This window comes from Calidris pugnax, unplaced genomic scaffold (genome assembly GCF_001431845.1).
Source record: "Calidris pugnax isolate Ruff unplaced genomic scaffold, ASM143184v1 scaffold388, whole genome shotgun sequence".
In the NCBI taxonomy this organism is placed as follows: domain Eukaryota; kingdom Metazoa; phylum Chordata; class Aves; order Charadriiformes; family Scolopacidae; genus Calidris; species Calidris pugnax.
In genome coordinates this window covers 120,564-141,672 of record NW_015091104.1, presented here as the reverse complement: position 1 = coordinate 141,672, position 21,109 = coordinate 120,564, and the positions used below count along the sequence as shown (strand labels likewise).

At 50.7% G+C, this 21,109-nt stretch overlaps 1 protein-coding gene across 7 annotated transcripts; it reads right to left on the bottom strand.

Annotated features, from left to right (window-relative positions):
• Nucleotides 1-1,499: 1,499 nt before the first annotated feature.
• Nucleotides 1,500-18,653, bottom strand: ASB10 (ankyrin repeat and SOCS box containing 10). Of its 7 annotated transcripts, none has more exons than XR_001413769.1 (6): nucleotides 18,236-18,653; nucleotides 13,321-13,588; nucleotides 12,271-12,775; nucleotides 10,642-10,755; nucleotides 8,764-10,443; nucleotides 1,500-1,628 (listed from the first exon to the last, which is right to left on the bottom strand). XR_001413769.1 is itself a non-coding variant. In XM_014958006.1 (5 exons), exons 1-5 carry the CDS (start codon nucleotides 18,546-18,548, stop codon nucleotides 10,225-10,227), a joined length of 1,419 nt encoding a protein of 472 aa, XP_014813492.1. In that variant the 5' UTR covers nucleotides 18,549-18,653; the 3' UTR covers nucleotides 6,540-10,224. The 7 variants fall into 7 exon arrangements, 4 of the variants coding, with proteins under 4 accessions (XP_014813492.1, XP_014813493.1, XP_014813494.1 ...); XR_001413767.1 differs by lacking the exon at nucleotides 1,500-1,628 and adding an exon at nucleotides 2,893-4,361; XR_001413768.1 differs by lacking the exon at nucleotides 1,500-1,628 and adding an exon at nucleotides 6,540-6,711.
• Nucleotides 18,654-21,109: the final 2,456 nt, after the last annotated feature.

Genomic DNA, 21,109 nt, shown 5'->3' with positions numbered 1-21,109 from the left:
CGCGGGAGGCCGCGGGCCCGGCCCGGAGACCCGCTCGGGCAGAGTGGGAACGGGGGGCTGGAGCTCGACCGTGGAGCGAGGGTCCCCCGGCCCCTCCTGCTGCTCCCTCGCGGCCCCGGCGCCGTGCATCGCGGGCGGCTCCCGGTACCCGGCTCCGTCGGGGCAGGGGCAGGCGGTGCGGAGCCCCGGGGAGCGGCCGCCCGAGCGGCTGCAGCCCGCCCGAGGCCGGCTGTGGCCGGGGTTCGGTAGCCCGCCCGCGCTGCGCTGCAGCCGCACAAAGCCCCGGGGCTCTGTCCCTCCTGCCTGCCCGCTCGTCGTGTGTCAAGACGCGTACCCCGGACCCGCTGCCGATGGGCCCTTCTGCACATCGCTCAGTCTACGGGGCGTGTGAGACCAGTGCGAGCCGAATGCTCCTGAGCCGCGGCAAGAGTTCCACAGCTCTGCCTGGCCCTGCTGCGTGTCCGGGGGAGCGTGGCTTGGCCCCGTGTGGGGAGTCCCATGCTATAAACGGAGTACTTCTCCCCCCCAGCTCGGCACTTGTATTGTGCTCCTGTCAACGGGGAGATGCTCACTGGGCCTGTACTATGCCAAAGCTCAAGGAAACTAAAGCCCTGTTTCAGGAGAGCACCAGGATTAGCACGCGAAGCTGAGAAGTGCCAGAGTTGAAGGTGTGTCTAAATTGATTCTGACTGCATTTCCAATGGCACAGCTATGTGCCAGCTCTCACCTAAGGGCAGTCCTCTTCTCAGGACCCCTTCCTGCCTGCACTCGCCCTTTGCCCAGGGATGTTGTACCCCCAGCTGCTTGCCTCCCTGGTGGCACGGACATCGATGTGAATACACACCACAACCCTCTCCTGCTCCATCTCCAGGAAGGTCTGGGGCACTGCTTTGCTGCAGCCTTGAATCCTATGTTTTGTGTGGGATGTGACAGTCCAGCCACAGAGCTGGGCACTTGAATCCTGTGTGGAGCATTTAAATGAGGCCAAATGCGCCCATCAGGCTGGCACTGTGGCACGCAGCCTTTCTCCACTGAACAGGCACGATCTGAATCCCCAGGGTCCAGCTGCAATATCAGTACCAAGGGCCTGCACAGAGCATCCTCCTTCTTTCACGTCTTTGTGCCTTTCTCTGTGGCACATCCTTGCAGTTTCAAGGAAATATCCCTCTGTGGCAAGAGCTGTCCTACCCCCAGCCAGGGAAATGGAGGTGTGGAGAAGTTAATGTTAAAATAATCATCCAGACTCAAATATTGAATCATAAAACGGAAGCTCGGCAAGAGGGATTCCTATCACTGCTCTGATGTGGACACCTCCCACCAACTGATGGCCCTCGGATCACTGGGGAAGAGATGTGTATGTTTGTAGGGCACAGGCCATTTGGCCACTAGTCTAGGATGAGGACCTGGATTTCAGGCTGGGAAGGAGGCTGGCAGGGACTAGCATTTGGATGAATCCTACCTGAGGAATCAGTTGCAACATGGTAAGAGACATGCTCAAGGTCTGCAGGTGGCATCTGTGTTCCATCTGTCCTTGGCCCAGCTCTCCTGTCTCATCCCCCAAATATCCCTGTGGGAAAGGAGCCTTCAGGTTGGAGCCATCTTCATGCACGCAGCTTGGGTGCATTTCACTGCTTTCAAAGCATGTTAGACCATGGAGAAAACAAAAGCAGAGCCATGTGTAAGCTACTGGATCTCAAGACTTATACACAAAAGAGTCCAAATCAAGGCTATGCGAGCAACTTCCTAACTCCCGAGCAATTGCAATTTGATCACTTGTTCAAGGAACCTGTTCTATGTAACCTTCAACCCACACCTCACACCCTCATATAAGTTAGCAAGATATTTGAGAGCAATAGGGAGCATTTTCAGTGACCTTGCTGAGGAAACTGAGAAAGCTGGGGAAAGAACTACAGCTCCCACATGGAGCTGTAGTTCCACATGGGAGGATGCATGTGCCCAGAGCAGCAGGTCTTTCCTCAAGCCAGTAACACAAGCTCCCATGCAGTCCCCTGCAAATCAGTAGCTTGCACCCTGCAAGTCCCTACATATGTCTCCAAATTGAGATTCTGCTTACCTGCTCGTACACTTCCAACAGGGAAGAAAAGCCAGGAAGCAAGACTTGCAGCAAGGCATGCAGGGCGATTTCACTGAATTTTTAGAGTTGGAAGGGACCACAGAGATCATCTAGTCCAACTCCCCTGCTGAAGCAGGATTGCCCAGAGCTTGTCAGAGCATGTTACTCAGGAGCATCCAGGCGGGTCTTGAAAATCTCCAAAGAAGGGGACTCCACACCCTCCCTGGGCAGCCTGCTCCAGGGCTCTGTCACCCCCACCGTGAAGAAGTTTTTTCTCATATTTGAGTGGAACCTCTGATGTTCCAACTTCTGCCTGTTGCCCCTTGTCCTCTCACTGGCAACCACTGAAAAGAGTCTGGCTCCCTCCTCCTTCAACCCCCCCTTTAGATACTTATAAGCATTGATAAGGTGCTTCACAGACAAGGGTACAGTCCCCCGAGACTCAAGGAAGGTGAGCAGGGCAGATCTGGTGACAGTAAACAGGGTCACCAATAGTCTGGTGATCATCCAGCAAGTCCCACTCTCCAAGTGGTGAGGCACGTCCAAGGCCCAGCCAGAAAATCAAATCAGTGGGCCAGGACCGTTGTCAGCAGCAGGGAGGTACAAGACCAGGTGTACTTCCAGCTTAGGCCAGGCAGAGACTAAGGGCCTGAGCTTAAAAGCAGCTCCCCAGCAAAAGCTCTTGCTGAGGTTCCCCAAGGACAGACCGTGGCATCATCTGAGTTGTCCCTGACCCCAGAGAGCAAACCCACAGGAAGAGGAGAGTGTACTCAGACCCTGACAACTTACTCCACTCTGCTTTATTTTGTCTCCTGAGACCTTACAGTAAAGTAAGGTAGAAATTAATTTGTCAAATTGTAAAGCAAAGATCCAGAGAAGAAATCTTGAAGCACTGGAGGAAAAAAAAAAGGTTGCAAGCAAATTAAAGCAAATATTGTGCTACTGTACCCTAGTGCATACATTTAACAAGGCACAGATTAAGAGCTCCTGTGTCCACCATCCTTGCAGGATGGTGAGGGTCCATCCTGTTGATGGAAGGGTGAGGGTCCAGGCTGCACATGATAACTCTACCACCCCTTACACCTCCAGGGTTTTCCCCAGTTTCTGCATCCTGTCTAGTGGAAATGCAGTTTCCATGGCTTCCACTTGAGGCTCAGACCTCCACTGTTCAGTACGCTGCTCCCCGGGCGTTTCTCCCTCCCCACACGCCTTCTCCACAGGGAGCCATTCTATTCCATTTTATCCAGCTCCATCCCCCACTTGCAAGCAGTGGGTATGTTCCCTTAACGTGCCTGAAGATATGCCGTCCAACACACTAGGTACATAAGAAATATTAATTACATGTGCAATTTGTAAAGATCCTGGTCTCACTGCACTCTCAGCTGTTGACAGAACCATAGAATCACAGAATGGTTTGGGTTGGAAGGGACCTTAAAGATCATCCAGCCCCACCCCCTGCCATGGGCAGGGACACCTCTCACTAGACCAGGTTGCTCAAAGCCCCATCCGGGTCCAGAAATATCTCAGGACCTTGCTGTATACATTATCAGACATTGTGCTAAAAAAGAGAGTCTCAGGAAGACACCTGCTCTCTCCCTTCTGTTTTGTACTTGCTGGGTCGTAGCACCATGTTCAGCCTCAGCACTTGGTCCCGAGTCTCACCAGGCTGGGCCATGAGTACTGAATTCAAGTCCAGTCTCTGCAAGCAGTGCCCTTAAGCAATTACAGACCAGCGTGTCCCATCTCCTCCATCACATCACTGCCTGAGATGTCCCGCCTTCCTCAGTCTGTCTTTGCTTCCCACCCCTCTTCTTGTCTGTTTTCCACACTACAACTGCTGAGCCGTCGCCTTCCTCTTCTTCTCTATTCCTTACTGTGGAGATATGAGCACGGAAAAGTCAGTTTGCCCGCATTTCTGGAGCCAGTAGGCAAGACTGGAAAGTGTCCTGCCCAACACTTGACACTTGGGACACACTGTCTATGGTACATGACCTGTCTGGTCAGCACAGAGGATCTGCCATAACTTCAAACAGCTCAGCATGGGCAGAGGCTTCCTGGGAGAAAACTATCAGCCTCTAAAAATGTCTTTGCTTGGTACATGCAAAATGGGATCCTCACAGGTGGGAATTCAGGAAGAGTTGATCCTGTGCTACTGGACAGAAGAAGAAACATTCAGGCCAGCTCGCCTTCCCCCACTGTGACCTGCTCCTCCAAGGTGGGGAGTCTGGAGCATATTCCTGGTACACAGGCTGTTGGTTAAGTAGAGGCCAATTAATTTTTGCTGTATCTGTAATGAGAAAAGTTCAGCCTGAGACAGGCACACAGCATGGCAAACCACAACTGCAACAGTTAAAGTTTAATAACTGACTGGCAAATGAAAGCAGGTCTTTCTAATGGAAACTGCTATGCAACCTTAACTTTATGCCTCTACCTGCTCCACTTACGATCTTTACACAGAATCTAGCACAACAGGACTAAATCTAGTCATGGCCTCTAGGCATTCCTGCACTATAGCTACTAAGCATATTAAAAGCAAGGGTAATGTTGCAAAATTATTTACTCAAAGTTTGGAAAGTCTAGAGAATGGGCTGCTGTGGCTGTGACACTGTGTTAACAGAAGCTGGGCTGGTACCAGGCTCAGATTCTATTACTGGACTACACCACAAGTGGTCCAATAGGAACCAACCCTGGCTTGAGCCACCAGGCTCCACAGGCATGCTCAGCCTGGGGGGTGACAGCAAATGTGCAAGTCCTGCCCCAGCAGGTACCCTGGGCGCAAGGAGATCCCAGGTGGTTCCAGCTGGGCTCTGAAAATACAGTCTCACGGGCTTTTGCCTCACTCTTGAGTTGCCCCACATAAGTCTCTCTTCAGCTTCCTACAGCGAAACTTGTCTGCAGCAGCAGAGGAGGCACCCTTCCATGGCTGGGGAACATAATTTAGAACTAGCCCTAGCAAAACTGTAGCTGGAGCAGTAAGAATCCGGGATCCTCATTAATAGTAGAGAGAGCATTCCCAGGTGCATAGTTTTGCTGCTGACAAGATCTCAGATCAGAAAAAGGCTACTTCCAAGGACCTGTCCCAAGCCAGGATTTCTGAAACTTAACTTACTTCCAAGGACCTGTCCCAAGCCAGGATTTCTGAAACTGGGAGAGACTATAACTTAAAGAGAGGAAAACTTGGAGTGGTCCATCCTAGGACCTAAGGGCAGAGCTGGCGTTCTAGAGCAACACCACATTTTTGCTAAGCCTTGCACAAGACCAGCAGCAGTGGTGGCCTGTCCTGTGTACCAACCCTTGTGACCTCTGCGGGTCAGCAGAGAGCTTAGAAACAGCCCCAAAGCTGGGTTTCCCTGATCCGAAAACTGCTCATTTTCCCGGACTGACAAGCAAAGGCTGTTCCTTCGTGCCAGTCTTTAACAACTCTAGAGCAGTGCCAGATGGAGGACAGACCTCCAGGTAACACCCTCTCTGTATCACTGCTCTTTGATTACTGATAAATGGCTCTGAATAAGGTCTTGTGACTAGTTATGCTCTCACCTCATAGTAGCTCACTCTATGTTATCTTTTCTTAATTTCATTCTTACGTGAAAGAGCATGAAATCAAGACATTTAAGACACACAACATCTGCTCCTTCTGTCCCTTTCCCACGGGCCCTTTGGCCTGATACAGAAGGAAGCAGGATTGGTCTGACCAACTTTGCATGTGTCTAGGCACTTAGAAATTATTTAGTTATTTGCTTTAGGGTTTTCCAGGGGTCCAAGTAAGGCTGGCCAGGCATAGCACCAAATTTAAGAAGTCTTGGGCTACTATCAAACATGTGCTTGCATTTGGCCCAAGCCCACATGGCCCAGAATCCCGAGGGAGAGCCTTGGAGAGTGGAGGTGGGAGGGATGTGAGCAGCGTTGCTGACATCTGGTGATGAGCCAGAGGAAGGGAGGGGGCTGAGAGATCCCGTGTACCATTTCACCTGCAGAGCACATACCACAGGAGCATCAGCATCCGCTGTCAGAGCCTCTGGGTGGAAACAGGAGAGCAGGAAGCATTTAGAGCCCTGCTCGCAACAATGAAGTACCAGAAACATTCAGCAGCGGGAGAACTGCTTCAGGGCCAAATCAGCCATGGCACGAGTCCAGCCGAGCTCTGCAAGGGGCTGCAGGTTGGAGCAAACACTGAGGCTTCTATTGCCCTCAGCCAGAGGTCTCCTCAGGTGGGACCACTGCAAGGGTCTCAGGGCAGCCCAAAATCCTCACCTCAGGATGGTTAGAAGAGGTAGTTTGCCTTCATGTGTCACATCCAGCCCCAAGGTCACAGAACCACTACGATTCTGTGATTCTGTGAAGGTCCTTTGGCAACCCACAAACACTGCCTGATCCTGCAAGGGCAAAACCTGCTTGGTGCTTCCAAAGGGCAGAAGTCTCAAAGCTAAAGCTTGTCAGAGGCATTGAATAAGAGCAAACACTTAAGTTATAAAGTAGCATCACAATTTATTTCAGAATGTCTTTTTCAGAAATCAGTGCAGCCAGCAAGTTCAGAGCAAGGAAGTTGTCAGAGCCAGTACAAACCACCACTGGTGGTTCATCTCCACCAAAATGAAGGAAATTAGGGAAAGTTGGAGACATCAATGAAGTGAGCAGCGCTGTTAAGGGAAACATTAAGTTGTTTCATTACCCTGGGGCCAAATGCAGTCCCAACAGTGACAGAGGCCAGTGGTAGTGACAAGTGCAGAAGAGTGACAGACTATGGACCATAGATCTGTAATTAAGCAGTCCAAGGTCTTTGGGACATGTGCTAAGCACCATGCAGGATGAATTCTGGTCTGGACCAGGGCAGATCTTCCACTGATTTTTGAAAAAGCCAGAGACGAGAAATCTACATCCACCATGATAAGCTAGTCTAAGATGCAATTAATTAGTAGATTAATTACCCTTGCTTTTAAAAATGTATCTCATTTCTAATATGTTTGCCCAGCTTCAATTTGCAGCCACTGGATCTAGTTTTGCCTCCATGCACCACTCAGAAGAACTGGCAACGCTGAATAAACTCTGCAGCCTGCCCCTCAGAAAGCTCGGGGAGGCACAGACCAGTGAGGGGTGTCAGGGTGGGGAGGGAGGGTACGTGCAGCTCCTGTGCCCACAGTGCTCCATGGAAGAGTGCTGTCACCCTTCCTGCCCTGTAAATCTGGGACCAAAGAACAGGCGCCTTACAACTGCAGGACTCCAAGGATCAATGTCTATCCAACTACCCCTCCAACGTTCCCACTGCCAGGGATCACAGGCAATCCATAGCTCATTTACAGCTCTTCTCTGTACCCTCTCCAATTTCTCAGGTTTTTTTGCAATGTCGACCCCAGAGCAGGACACCCCAGCAGCAGAGAATCCAAAGAACTGTAGTCACTGGGTGCCTGCCCCAGGTTTCTGCCTGTAAACATACATTCTGCATAACAAATATTCCTGCTCCATATTTGAAACAACAATGGATAATATTCATATTTTACAGTGGTAATGAAATACTTTCTATTCCACAAGTAATTAAGGAAGATGCTAAAGAGAAACTGTTTAAGTAACAATTCTTGTAATCTGCGGAAGGATAACTTACATCCAAGAGTATTTAATTGACTAATGAGTTCACTGAACCATTGATTTTTTAATTTTATTTATAACAAATCATGGCACACTGGGAAACTTACGGGGGGGGGGGGAACAAAATGCAATGGCTTACCAGTATTTAAATGTGTTCACACAGGTATCCAAGAAACTACAGAGCAGTTAGTTACACACACATCCCCAGCAATCACAAACAAGCAGCCAAGGGATGTCCTGAGTAAATTACTAAAAGCTAGAACCCAAATTAATGTCATTCAAATTAATGTCATTTCAAAGAGGCACTTTCAAATACTTTTATGTAATTTTTGTAAGCCTACAAGTTTGATAGAGCTAACTAGATAGATATGGCATGCTTAGACTCCTGTAAGTCATTTGACTTAGTTCTGCATTACATTCTAATAAGAAAAATTAGCTTTATGCTACAATCAATGTGATCAGAATTAATAGATTTGAAAGAATTGGGTAACTGAGAAGACTTATTCTATATAACCATTTGATAGATATATTTCTAGTTGTAATCTATTCATGTATCAATGCTATATGATATTAGCAAGCAGGGAAAAAATTTAAAAAAGCAATTGCTGGTAAAATTATTGAGGTGGTTAAAAATGACTTGTTGCAATGGTACAAGTAACAGGTGGCACTTGCCCAAGACAACCTAATCTGGATCGCCTGAAACACCAGGTTCATGAAAAACCTGGTGTTTGTTACATCTAAGTATAAGGTGCAACATATAGGAAAGAAGAATGTGGGCTTCATTTTAAAACAGGGATGGCATCCCGGACACTAATGAGTCTGGAACACATGTAGAGGTAGCGACATGTGCCATCTGAACACAAAACGTGCTGAATGGGAGGGCATCACTGCCAAGGCCATCCTCCTCCTGGACTGTGTAAATAATCAGGTAATGTCAAATATGAATGTAGGGTTCCTCAGGCATTTGTGTAGATCTCACACCCACACAGCTAATAACTCTTACGTGATCATGGCACAACCACATTTTGAATGTTGTACACAATTCTCATCCCTTCATCTCAAAGTGATGCACTGGGGACAGTAAAGAGACAGGAAAAGCCTGCACTTACGGTTCAGAGTTGGGTGACAGCTTCCATGCAGAGAGTGACATAGTCCCATGGAATTACAGCCTGAGTAAGGAGAGAAGTGACAGGTATCTATATTGTTCTGAATAACATGATGAAGAGGAACAGACTGTAGTTGCCCACATATTCTTAGAATACAAGAGTTAAAGGGCATCAAATGAAACAAGAAGGTGACAGTATAAAGACAAATAAAAGAAGATTACCAACACGATGTGCAATTAAGTTATCCTTGCCACAAGGGTATCAGAATGCTCAAATATACATGGGTCCAAAAAGTGACTGATCAAATTTATGGAAGAAAAAAAATAATCTCTGACTGCTAAAAACAAAGATGCCCTTTTGACTCTAAAGTACCTGAAATGCAATGTACAGAGCTCTGAGGTGGGGACAGACATCCCAGGGAAAGGTTTTTCTCTACTTGCTTTGTCCTTATACCCTTCTATAAGTACCATTATGGTTTACTAGCCCACCCATTATGGTGTGTCACACTCTTTACTGAGGAACAGGAAAGATCAGGTAAGAGTCAAGCAGACACTCAAGGCTGGGTAGCCCTAAAGGGAGATACTGATGCAGTTGATCTTTCAGTTAAAGGAAGGGGATTCTAGGGACAGGCAATGCTTTGACTACACAGAGAGGGTCAGAGTAAGACCCTGTGCCTACAGCTTGGATGGAAACTTCTGTCTAGAAATGGGATGAATTTTTTTCCCCCCAAACCCATCCCTTGCACAGCCACACTGGGAGCGGGGCAGTGGACGTGCATTACTCAGCCAGTCAGTCAGGAGGGTGTCTCCTGCCGACTGCTGTGCCAAAAACACAAGGTGGATGTTGAGGCAGAAACAGTAGCATGTGCCCAAGAGACATTCCCAGCTGCCTGTGCCCGTTGCAGTTGGTAAAAACACACCAGAACCATGTGTCCCTGTGCTAATACTGTCACATGGTCGCTGTCCTCAGTTGAGACCCGCATGGTCAGGACAGCTAAACTTCCCTGGTATAACTCCTGTCCCAGCAAGTACATTCAACGCTGCATTAGAAATTTCCCTTTTAGAAACCTGAGGAAAAGCAGCAAGACATGTTATATTGCCAAAATGTGCTCTTGAACATCACACCTTTATATTTTTGTTCTTGTAAATGCTTTTAAAAATCTATTGCTAATTGATTAGAATAACTGAGTTAAACTCAGAGCTTTTGTTCTCAGCCTGCACTTGGCTTGAACTTTTCCAATTGTTTCAGTTCTGAAAAAGGGCTTAGGTGCCCCAAAGCTTTTCCGGTGTTTTTTCTTGGTTTGGTTTTGGTTTTTCCCCCCCTGTTAAATCAGGTGATCTGTAAGAAAGAGTGTGTGAGGGGAGGGAGTCAGCTGGGAAGGCACAGACCGCACCAGCAGGGATGGAACATCTCCAAAGAAAGGCACTGTAGGAGTGGAACCACAGCCCTTAGTAGAGAACATCCTCAAAGCCGAGCAGCAGAAAACGGTGCAAGGCACTTGGCAGGCGCAGCTGAGGCAGGACCTGAAGCAACCGGCCCTCCAGGAAGGTCCTGAGCGTGCAGCGGGCCAAGTGCTGCAAGGAGCGAGGTCTCTGCTCCAGGGAGAAGAGCGACTGGTAGAAACGTGGGTATTTCTACAGAGATAAGAGAGGACAAGAGGCAGATAAAGCTGAAGAAATCACCCTGGGAGAAGAGGTAAAAGCAGACAACCCTATAATTGAATCACTACAGTGCATCCTTCCTGTCCCCCAACAGCACCCTAAGCCTCGCAAATCTCTCCCCAGCCCTTCCCTAAACCCCCCTCAGCCCCAAGCCTCCCCCGGCACCCTGCCGTGCTAGCCTGGCTGCAGGTTCTCCAGCCACCAGTGCATATTCCCTCACCTGTACAACCTCTGCTGGAACTGCCTCCACCCAGTCCTCGGAGACCCGCACGTGATCGTAGCTGTTCATCAGGGCCTCAATGACACGCGGGCAGGGATGGCAGTACCGCAGCACCTGCGCTGGGAGAGACAACAAGCTTTGGGCAAGGTCCTGTAAGCCCCTCTTTCACCTCCTGAGAAGCTACACATGCTCAAAACCAGCCCTGGTAAATCTAAAAAATGAATGTCTTTCCCTTCTGCTGTCCCCAGAGATCAAACCCAGCAATGGTGGGAAGTGCCAGAGGGTGACACACACAGCAGGGCTGTGTTCAGCACAACAGGGTCCCCGCAGTTCCTCCTCAGACACAGGGACTAACTCACATGGCTGGGGTGCAGATCTCTTTCATCTGCCTCACAGCTGCAAGAGGCTCATAAGCAACCAACACTGCTTTAAGCCAGCCTCCTTTCCTCATGCTTTTCTAGGTAGAGCATGAGTTGTTGTGGAGCAAGGACTGACACCCATTTGGTGTGCACCAAAGCTAAGGCACATCAGGCCTCTGCTGAGGGCCATGCGGGGATCCCAGCGATTTATCATGCCCGTTCAGCATGGGGCTGCAGAGACACTGGTATCTGAGTGGTATGCGATGGGCATCCTAGGGAGTACTGCGCCCATATTAGCTGCTACAGAGAGCCCCAGCAATCATAGAATCCTGTAGGTTGAAAAAGACCTGTAAGATCATTAAGTCCAACCATTAACCCAAGTCCACCCCTAACCCATGTCCTTCAGCACCACATCTAAGGTCTTTTAAATACCTCCAAGGGATGGTGACGTAACTGCTTCCCTGGGCAAGGGAAGGCACCATACATATACATTCCCTGGGAATACATACATGTGTTCATTCCCTGGGAAGACATCATCTGTATTTCATGCCACACATCTCTGGAGAGTGCCATGCCCATGTAGGTGCACATGACATAGGGGTGCCATGTATCTTGCACACCAGTGTGGCCTTTGGATCACACCCCACAACACAGAGCTGCTCAGAGGCAGATCCCCCAGCTCTTGGCTCCCACTCCCCATGGCCCGGGCCAGCAGTAGCTGTCAGAGCCTATTCCGGCTGTACGAGTGATCCTCATTATCTGGCGTTAATAGGAGATTAATTAGTGTTAATTGTTGATTTTCCTGTATTTTCCCAAAGGGGAGAGCAATCTGCTGATCTCCGGGCTGGGTAATTATTGCACTGCTCAGGAATTAAGACAGGAAATTAACCCTTTGTTGGCTGGCGTCTTGCAGAGACAGCATGAGCTGGAGGGTATGTCCCAAAGAGGAAACACATCCCCTGAGAGGAAAAGGGCCAACACTTTCCAGGGCAAGCAATTATAGAAACTAGGCAAGTACCGTCCCCACAGCTTAGCAAAGAGAAGCAGGCGAGTCCTACCAGAGAACATACCCCAGGAGAAGACTTCAGGGACTCCCTGACCAGTAATGCCAGCTCCCTTTCCCCAGCCCTGGGAGGAGACAGGCAGGACAGCAAGTGGCTGGCATGGAACAAGCCCTGCTGTGACAGGAACATCCTCACTCTCACTGGGGCCCTGATGTTCACTGCCTTCCCTTCCCACCACACCGCCAGCACAGCCCTGGGCCCCGCACCTTGAGGAGGGAGCCAGGCCAGACACGGACAGCACCGTGATTGAGCAGAGCTTGCACCACGAGCTCTGGATGGTGCTCCAGCTTGTAGGCAGCTGCTTGCAGGATATTGTGCAGTGCTGTGTTGCCGCTGTAGTTCATGACATTGACATTTGCACCCCGTACCAGCAGTAACTCTGCTATTTGAGCATTGGCGTTCTTGCAGGCCAGGTGAAGTGGGTGCTGGCGGTCCCTGTCTGCAGCATCAACGCTGGCACCGCTCTCCACCAGCAGCAGGCAGACCCGGTAGTAGCGGTCCATGTCCTGGGGCTGATGGGGCTGAGCACAGCCAGCATTCAGTGGCGTTTGCCCCTCCTTATTCCTTGCCTCCAGCTCTGCCCCATAGCGCAGCAGCAGCCGGACATGGTCTGTCAGGCCATGGCGTGCTGCTATGTGCAGTGCTGTATCGTCTTCCTCCTCTGTTCGACTGTTCACACTGGCACCATGCTGCAGCAGCTGCTGGGCACACCTGTGTGGGGCAAGATGACTCAGTGACAGGCTCTCCAGCTCCTATCCTGCACACAACCCCCCCACACCCCATGTCTGTTCATCCCACAGCTTTCACTTTTCCCAGAGTCCATAAATCCTTGCCCTTCGCACCCCAGAGCAGTGGTTTTAAGTCAGGATGACTGGTGAGCAGAGATACTGTCATCCTAATTCCAGCTAATTCTCCACAGATGCTTAATAAACAGAACCTGCTCCCACACCCCCACGGAGGCCTGTCTACACTGTGCATGCCTTGAGCTTCGCAGTGTGAACCACGGGCCGGGCATCGGTGGTGGGCAGTGAGACAACAGCACCACACTCAGACACACCAGCTGAGGACTAAAGCTTACAGTCAACCCTTGGGCTTCAGAGGTGACCCTGGTCCAGGAGCAGGCAGTAAGGCCACCCCACTCAGCAGCCGTTGCTGCAAGACGGCCGCCCACCTGCAGGGATGAGCCGGGACCCCTCCTGGACTGGATAAGGCTCAATGGGGAGGGATCCCACTGTGCCCTCTGTGCTGCAACTCACTCGATGGAGTCCAGGCTCTTGCAGAGATGCAGGGGCTTGTAGCCATCCTCAGAGACAGCCTCGGGGTTGGCACCAAAGCTGAGCAGCAGCCGCACGCAGTCCGTACTTGCAGCCGCACAAGCCTCGTGCAGGGCAGTCTTGCCCCCCGGTGCGAAGTCGACAGCAGCCCCCCGGAGCAGCAGGAGCCGCAGGCAGTCGGTGTAGCCCCGGCTGGCTGTGATGTGCAGCGGTGTGGTGAGCTCCTGCTCGTAGCTCAGAGACCACAGCCCTGCAGGGAAAGAGAGGTCAGGGAGCCACATCCAGCCGTGGTGCACAAAAGCATCCAGTCCTTCCCCTTCCCCCCACGTACCTGATGTACACCCCGCCTTGAGGGACCCAGGTGTCCCCTCAGGGGACTGCCTCTTCCTGCCAGTCCCTGCTTGGACTGGCCTGCCCAAGGCAAAGCTTTGGGGATTTGCTCTCAGGCTGCACAGCCATGCTGTCACAGAACTCAGAGGAGCAGGAGCCTTGGGGAAGAGGCTGTTCCCAGAAATTGTGTTTTACCCCCTCCAGCTCAGCCGTGCAGCATGGGGTTTCTGTAGACAGGAGGACAGCGGATGGAGGGGCACAGGCATAGGCAGGACTGACAGCAGCAAGGTGGCTGGGAAGAGCCCCATGCACAAAGCACCACAGTAAAATAAAGAGGTGCTGGAGGAGGCTGCTGTGCACACAGTAGATTCAGACAAGCCCTGAGCATGGTGCAGGCAAGCATCCTCAGCAGAGATGGACATGTAGGGCCTAGGAGAGAGCAAGCGGTTGAAACTTGCCAACTCTCAAGGATGTGGACCCAGCAGAAACCACTGCTGATCTGATGCTGTCTGCTGGCAAACAGAGTAAGGGCTCCTGAAATCATTCTTGCTGCCCGTCCAGGCTGGGCTGGAGGACCACATCCCAGATTGCACAATGCATTCAATATTCCATCCCTCTCACCCCTTTCTTGCAGAAGCAGCACACAGCCAACTGTGTTTCCCAGGGCCAGGTTCAAACTGAATGCTCTCAAGGACCTAATGCAGGGCTGTGGCAATTTCTTGCCCAGCAGAAGCCACAGAAGGAACCAGCAGCCCCACACAGCCAGAGCAGGCTCACAGAGCCAAGCTGCAGGGCTTGTGACAGAGGGAGCATAACCTGGAGGCTGATTCTCCTCTGCTCCGTGGGGGAACCCGGGCAGTTTCCAAGCACTTGCACAACCCCTGCTCAAAGGGCCGGGTACTGACACCCCTCAGGTCCCCAGAAACACACCCACAGGGGAACCCGACCAGATCCCAGTGCTCTCGCTCCTCTAACCCAAGCAGCACCCACAGCACACAATTCCAGCAATAGCAGTGCCCCGAGGCACAAGCAAAAGGCTCCAAGCCCCTGTTCAGGTGGGCCATGGTGCCTTCCTGCCTCCCCCTGCATACTCAGCCGGCGGAAGTTGAAGCGGTAGTTTTTCCACTCCTCCAGGTCACTTGTGTCAAACACAGCATTGGGACTCAGGTTGTTCTGATGGTCACTGAGGATCTCGGCCACAACTCCCTGATCCCCAGCCAGCAGGGCCTGCCAGTAGACCTGGGCAGGACCCTCCACCTTCCGTGTGCAAATGGGCTCGCAACTCTCATCTCCTCTGTCCACGACGCTACCCATGGCGCAGCACCCAGAGCCTCAGCAGAAGCCAGGGCAGGACCCACTGCTGCCCCACTGGGCAGGGTCCGAGCCTGTGGATACAGCCTCGCCAGTGCCCCGTGCTCCAGCCGCCCGCAGGGAGGGAGGACATGTCACATCGCTGCTTGGCCCAGGCTGGGGACAGCTCAGGTCTCAGCTGCTCTATTCTGGGGAACCTCGTGACCAAGAGTTTGGGCCAAGAGGCTGATAAGGACAGTCTTCTCGGGCAGCAGTATCTTTACAGTCACTGACTGCAAAGGGAAGGCCCCCAGACAGGGCAAAAGAGTAGCCTGAAGGGTAGAAATGGAGACAGGACACCACTAAGGAATAGGGGGATGTAGTCTCATGCCCGACTTGCTGCTGTCATCCAGCTGCTGCCCAGACCAACACAGCACAGCACAGCTGCCTCCATACACCTTCGTCCCACTCTCATCTCCTTGCACATCTCCAGCACTGAATCTCCCTTTGCTAGTGCCACCCGAGCCCTTGGCACTAAACAGGTTTTAAAAAGCCACAAGAAAGTTCTTTTTAATCAAAGCTTAAAGCTAAAAGGCTGGTAGAAGGGGAGAGCATCTGTGATTCATTTCAGTGGCCAGTCCAGCCCAAACCATGACAGAAACAGCACATTACAAACAAAGTAAAAACATGGAAGGTTAATTATCCTTTAGACCCCTTCCTACTGTTCCTTGAAATTCAGCCTCACTGAGAGCTCCTGCATGGTTCTAGTACTGCCCTTCCACCCTCTGAGAGTCCCCTCACGGTGGGTTCCTCACTGCTGTCCTTTCACCTGAGATTACATTTTCCCCTGTCCTGGCTTAGTTGTGTAAACCCACCCTGCCCCTACTTTGGTTACAGAACAGCACCCTGAGCTCATCAGCATTACGTGTGTTTTGTTCAGACCTTATGTTCTAAACATCACATCAAACTGCATGGAAGACTAGTAGTGTTTAGTTGCACATTGTGGAGTTATTCAGATCATGCATCTGAAAACAAGTTAAGTGACCTCAATAGAACACCAAGCCACAATTACCTGGGGTACCAGAGAAGAGTGTAAGATAGGGAACTTTACCCTTCTCAGTAATGAAAATAAATGACCAAGTTCTGTACTGACAGTCTCCAGCATCCTCTGTCTGTGCAGACTCTACCACCTTGTCAAGCTAAAAATGTAGTGCATGAAAGGGTAAAGAGAGGGAAGCACCCATCAGACTTTCTCACTTAATGCAATCCTCTGTTTTCCCAAAGGTATGTGCAGGTATCCCAGGAGAGCCTGGGATTCCCCCATCACAAAAGCATCGCCAGGGGGGCAAAAGGCTGTGTGAGACAGTATCAGTAACACCATACAATTTACACTTCCTCTGGGCTTCTTCAAATATCAACAGGGATGACCTGGGAAAGACCAGGTCACTAGAGTCTACTTTTAAGGGTGCTGGCTGTGAATGTAAAAAACTGCTGCTGCAGGCCAGTGAGATATGTAACCAAGCCATAAGTTAGCACGAAAGTTTGCTTTTTGTTTTTGTTCCATATCTTTATATGATAAATATTGCAGTACACTTTTTGGTCCATGCTTGATGAATGATCCTATTTGTTCAGGTTTTTCACATCTTGAAACTTTGGTGATAAGAGCAATGTCTGCATGAAGTTACTTTGAATCAGCAGTTCTGTTTTCTTTGGGGCACACATCTTTACAAGCAGACTGACCTGCTGTTCAAGTGTCTGCCAGTCCAGTGTAAGACGGGAGTTAAAATGTGCAATTAATATTTTCTGACAAGTAGTCTCAGGTACACAAAGGATAATACCTTTTGTATTTTTATTCCTAAGTGGACTGTAACAGTTCAAAACCTGAATCGCATAAATCTTAGACGTCAGGAAATAAACTTCACCAACCACAAGCAGCAACACTTGCACCTGCAAGCCCATTCTATCTATGTCTCTTGCTGGCATAGATCCCCACAAAACGCTCAGCTATGGTCAAGCTTTATTGGTGTGCTTCCTAACTCTGTGCTAGGACACTTGAAAAGAACCCACACCTCTGGGAAAGCGGCCTTCATCAACAGCTCTTCTGTTCTGGCACAGGGGGGCTTTTGCCACCAACCTTCTCTGGAAAAGGCTGTTGCAATTATGGGCCCCCCAAACCTGTCCTAAATTCTGGGAGTCTGCCTGCATCACACCACTACCAGACAGCAGTGAGGACACGTGCACTTCCAGACAGCTAAGGACACCTCTCCCTTTAACACACCAGCCATGCTGCTTACTGAAGAGTTCACAGGTGACACGGGCAAGAAGGTAAGCAAAAGGGACCATAGAGCGTGGGAGCATCTGCGGTAGCCAAAAGATGTATCTAGGCAAGGTACAGCGAGGTGCACAGATGGAAGGAAACAACAAGGATGAGCAGCTGAGTGTCCCTGTCACTCAGGACAACCTTGCTTCCACCACCTCTCCAGGACTAGATTTCTGGTCCCCTTGCCCAATCCATCTTATAGAGTAGAAGAGCTTGCAGGGTGCAAACCCCACATGTGAAAATGCAAAACAGCAAAAGCTGGAGCAAAGCCCCTCTCTCCAGCTGATCACTGTTTATCCTCCCACACCAACCTCCTGCAGCTTCTCCAAGTCAGTATCTGCAGCAGAGATCACAATGGCTTCATTTCACACCTGAATTTCACTACAGCAGAAGGATTAGGTAGACACAGAGTAAGTGTGGCTTGGTCCCCAAGTAGCTGCCTACAAGTGCCTCTTCCTCAGGACACAGGCTAAGCTCTGCTCAAGGGGCACCAGCAAGACCTCTCTGCTCTTCCCAAAGCATGACACAGCTTCTAATGAAATGAAGCAAGAGACCCTGCTTAAGACGTAAGGCAGGAAAACCATCCTTATGCCACCTCATGCGTTCTCATCCAAACCTCACCTCCTCCTCACACGTATTTCACATCTAACCCAGCAACCTCTAACAGGACAGTCCAGATGTTGTTCCTTTCCAGCAGCCCTTCCAAGGGCCTATTCTCACCATTTCCCAGTAGATCCATCTTTGGCCACCTTCAACAAGCCTCCTACCATTTGGTCTACAGCCCTGGAGTCCTCTTTCCTCATCCCAAAGCCTTTTTTCCCCCAAGTCCTTCTTCCACTACCCTGTACCCACCACTGGGGATTCCTGTCAACGCTTATCTCAGGTGTCTATGCTCTTTTTCTGGTCCCCACCCTGGGCACTTCCCATCCTGCCCATGTCCCAGCCTTGAACACCCACCAAATTTCCTGCTAGTCCAGCGCAGCTCATCACCCCTGGTCTCAATGATGAGATTGATGGCTGCACCCCTGGTGAAGTACTTCTGCACCATCTCCAGGTCCCCAGTGAAGAGGGCATTCTGGACCAGCAGGTCCCGGCACTCCAGTGGCTCTAAGCGGCTGTTCTGGCATCCCTGGACAACCGGGCTCAGCCTGTGCTCACTGTAGCGGTACTGGGACCTTCTATGCCGAGCATGCTTCCACCGATCCTGCTGCTCCTCATCCAGCTGCAGCAAGTGTTGTGTGGCAGAGCTGAAGGGAAAGGTGCAGTCCATCACAGGGAACAAAGAGGACAAGTCTGAACCTTACAGTAAACAAGCTGCTGCAGGCAAGCATAAAGGCTATGTCCTTTGCTGGTTGCTCCTGGGTTCCAGCTCCCCGGTATCTGGCTGGATTCAGGCACAGGCCTGACTCACTGAGTATAAATAGTCCTGCTTGGCAGCCCCCATTCACCACCTCCCTTCCTTCCAAGAGCTTATTTTCAGCTGCTGGATGCAATCCCCAGCACGGATTAGGCACAGAAGAGGGGTAGCAGGCAGCCTGGAAACATTCTCCACATGCTTGCTGGTTTGCTCTGCAGAGTCTCTGCCCTGCACCATGCTCCCACTTGGAAAGAAGTGGAACAAGGTGGGGAAAATCACAGTGGAGGGGTATGGAAAGGCCTGCAGCAGACATGGTGTCAGAAGTCACAAGGGACTGAGTACAGAGGTCTCCTCCACAGGGACCAGAACACTCCTCAAGCCTCACACTCTGCTCTTGGGAACCAGCATCTTCAGCAGGGCAGCGAGACAGGCTGCCCAGACAAGGCTGAGCAGGACAAAGAAGGGCATGTGAGTGAGCCCTGGGAATAACAGCTTGTGTGACATCAACTAAGTTTCCTGGCAGTAAGGAAGACTCTCCCACGCAAATCTTGAGAGGCTGGCAAGCATCTTCAAGCTTGAGGCATGGATGCATTCTGATGGCACCAGCTGTGCCATCCACCCCTCCAGCCACAGCAGGTCACATCTGGAGAAGTGAAAGACGATGAAGCTCCCTGCCCTGCCCCAATTATCACAGCTCACTCTGAAGGACAGAGTGGATCCCAATAGTTAGGATGCTGTGCTAGCTTGGCATAGGTTTGGGACCTGTTAAACTTCATGTACCTTCAAATGACTCGCCTGTAACTAACCTGGTAATCACTGTGTCCCTGCCACCATGAGAACCTTCCAGCTGGGCAGGCTGTGAGTGTCAGCAACAGAGACTCCTTACCTGCTGTGGGAATTTCAGCCAGTACTTTTCTGCCCAGTCCTATAACTGAGAGCGTCTGGGGTCACTGGGGTGATGCAGGAGACACCTGCAAGAGTGACTGAGGGCTAAGGGGGGTGGCTCAGACAACATACCTCTACCTAGAGCTGCTATACTGACCCACTGACTTTCTCCTGGACCATGCTGTCCCACTGGAAAACAAGGTTCTGTTAAGAGCCATCACCTTGGCCCACCTGACTTGTCTCCTGGACTGCACCATCTATCCTGCAAAACAGGCTAGTTGTGGCACTTGTTGATATTTGTTAATATCAAATATATAGGTGACTAGAAGGTTTTTGGGGTGAGGTTTTTTCCTTTGGTTTTGGGGCTGCTTTTCTGAGGGAGGGGTTGTTGTTGGGTTGCTTGTGGTTTGGGGTTTTTTTTGTTTCTTTGTTTGGTGGGAGTTGTTTGCATTTTGTTAAATCTGAAGTCCATTTAGTATTTACCCTGTCAACTTAGAACTCTATCACAGCTTGGAACCTTCTGGTGTCCCCGCAGGTGCTGATCAGACAGGGAGCTTGGCTTTGCTTGTGTTCCTTCTAGTGGCTGTTTCCAGTGCAGAGAAGAACAATGCAAGAACTGGGAAGCCCAAAGAGGACCATGCACCAGTCCCAGGCCTGCTGGCTGCCTTCCCCGAGCTGCCAGACACACTCTCCATTGCCCCTGCACAGAGACTCCATGCCCATGAGCAGCTTGCAGCACGTCACCAGTGCAGCACTGGGGTCATGGGCACATCCCCATCCAAAGGCCAGCACCCAACTGCCATTGCCATGCCCCTTGCTCATGTTGCTGCAAATGACACCAGGCCTGCCTTATCAAGAAAATTTCTCCCTTGTGCCAAGGAGAAGCAGCCATGGTGAGGAGGAAACATTAGGAGCATCAGAAAGAGGTTGTGCGGGGAGTGAGCAGCATGCGTGTAAACGAGCCTGTAACGAGTTTGTAATATGCATGTGTGGCACGGCCTGCGCAGCGTCATCACAATGGCACAGGCACTTTCCCGCCTCATTGCCTCCCAAATGGATTTTAAATATCATTCCGAGGACACAATTATTTAAAACGCTGAACTAAACACTCGCTAATGGGAAAACGGCGTGTGGCCTGCAGCAGCCATTCCTCATGGGGCCACTCTGCCCATGTCATCTTCTTCTCCAGCCCCATACCCTGCATGGGGCCACATGGAAGTATTGTCCTCCTACCTGGAGACCTTGCAGGGTACCACCAGGTAGCTGTCCTAAGCCCAGACCAATACATATTGCTTAGGACTTTTTGTTCCCATTCCATTTATGTCCTCAGGCCCCAGAGAGGCACTCTGCCCTGTCCCAAGCTTCTCCATACCAGGAAACCAGTGAGTTGGTCAGTCCCTGGCTGCAGCTCCAGGAACCAGGAAGCACCTCACAGACAGCTAGCCTTTAAGGCTCTCCCACATCTGGCAGCAGGCAATAGAGGGTTATACAAGCAGAGGACATTAGAACAAGGATGCCTTCTGACCTCTGTTATTATATGGCCCTAGAAATTACAGATATCAAATAAGACTTTTAATTAACCTGTAAAT

Coding starts and splice junctions, on each gene's coding strand:
- ASB10 (XM_014958006.1), bottom strand. CDS start 18,548: ATGGACTGCACCTTTCCCTTCAGCTCTGCCACACAACACTTGCTGCAG. Junction 12,776..13,320: donor AAGAGCCTGGACTCCATCGA/GTGAGTTGCAGC, acceptor TGCCCCACACAG/GTGTGCCCAGCAGCTGCTGC. Junction 10,756..12,270: donor GGCCTGGCTCCCTCCTCAAG/GTGCGGGGCCCA, acceptor CTCCCAGCGCAG/GTGCTGCGGTACTGCCATCC.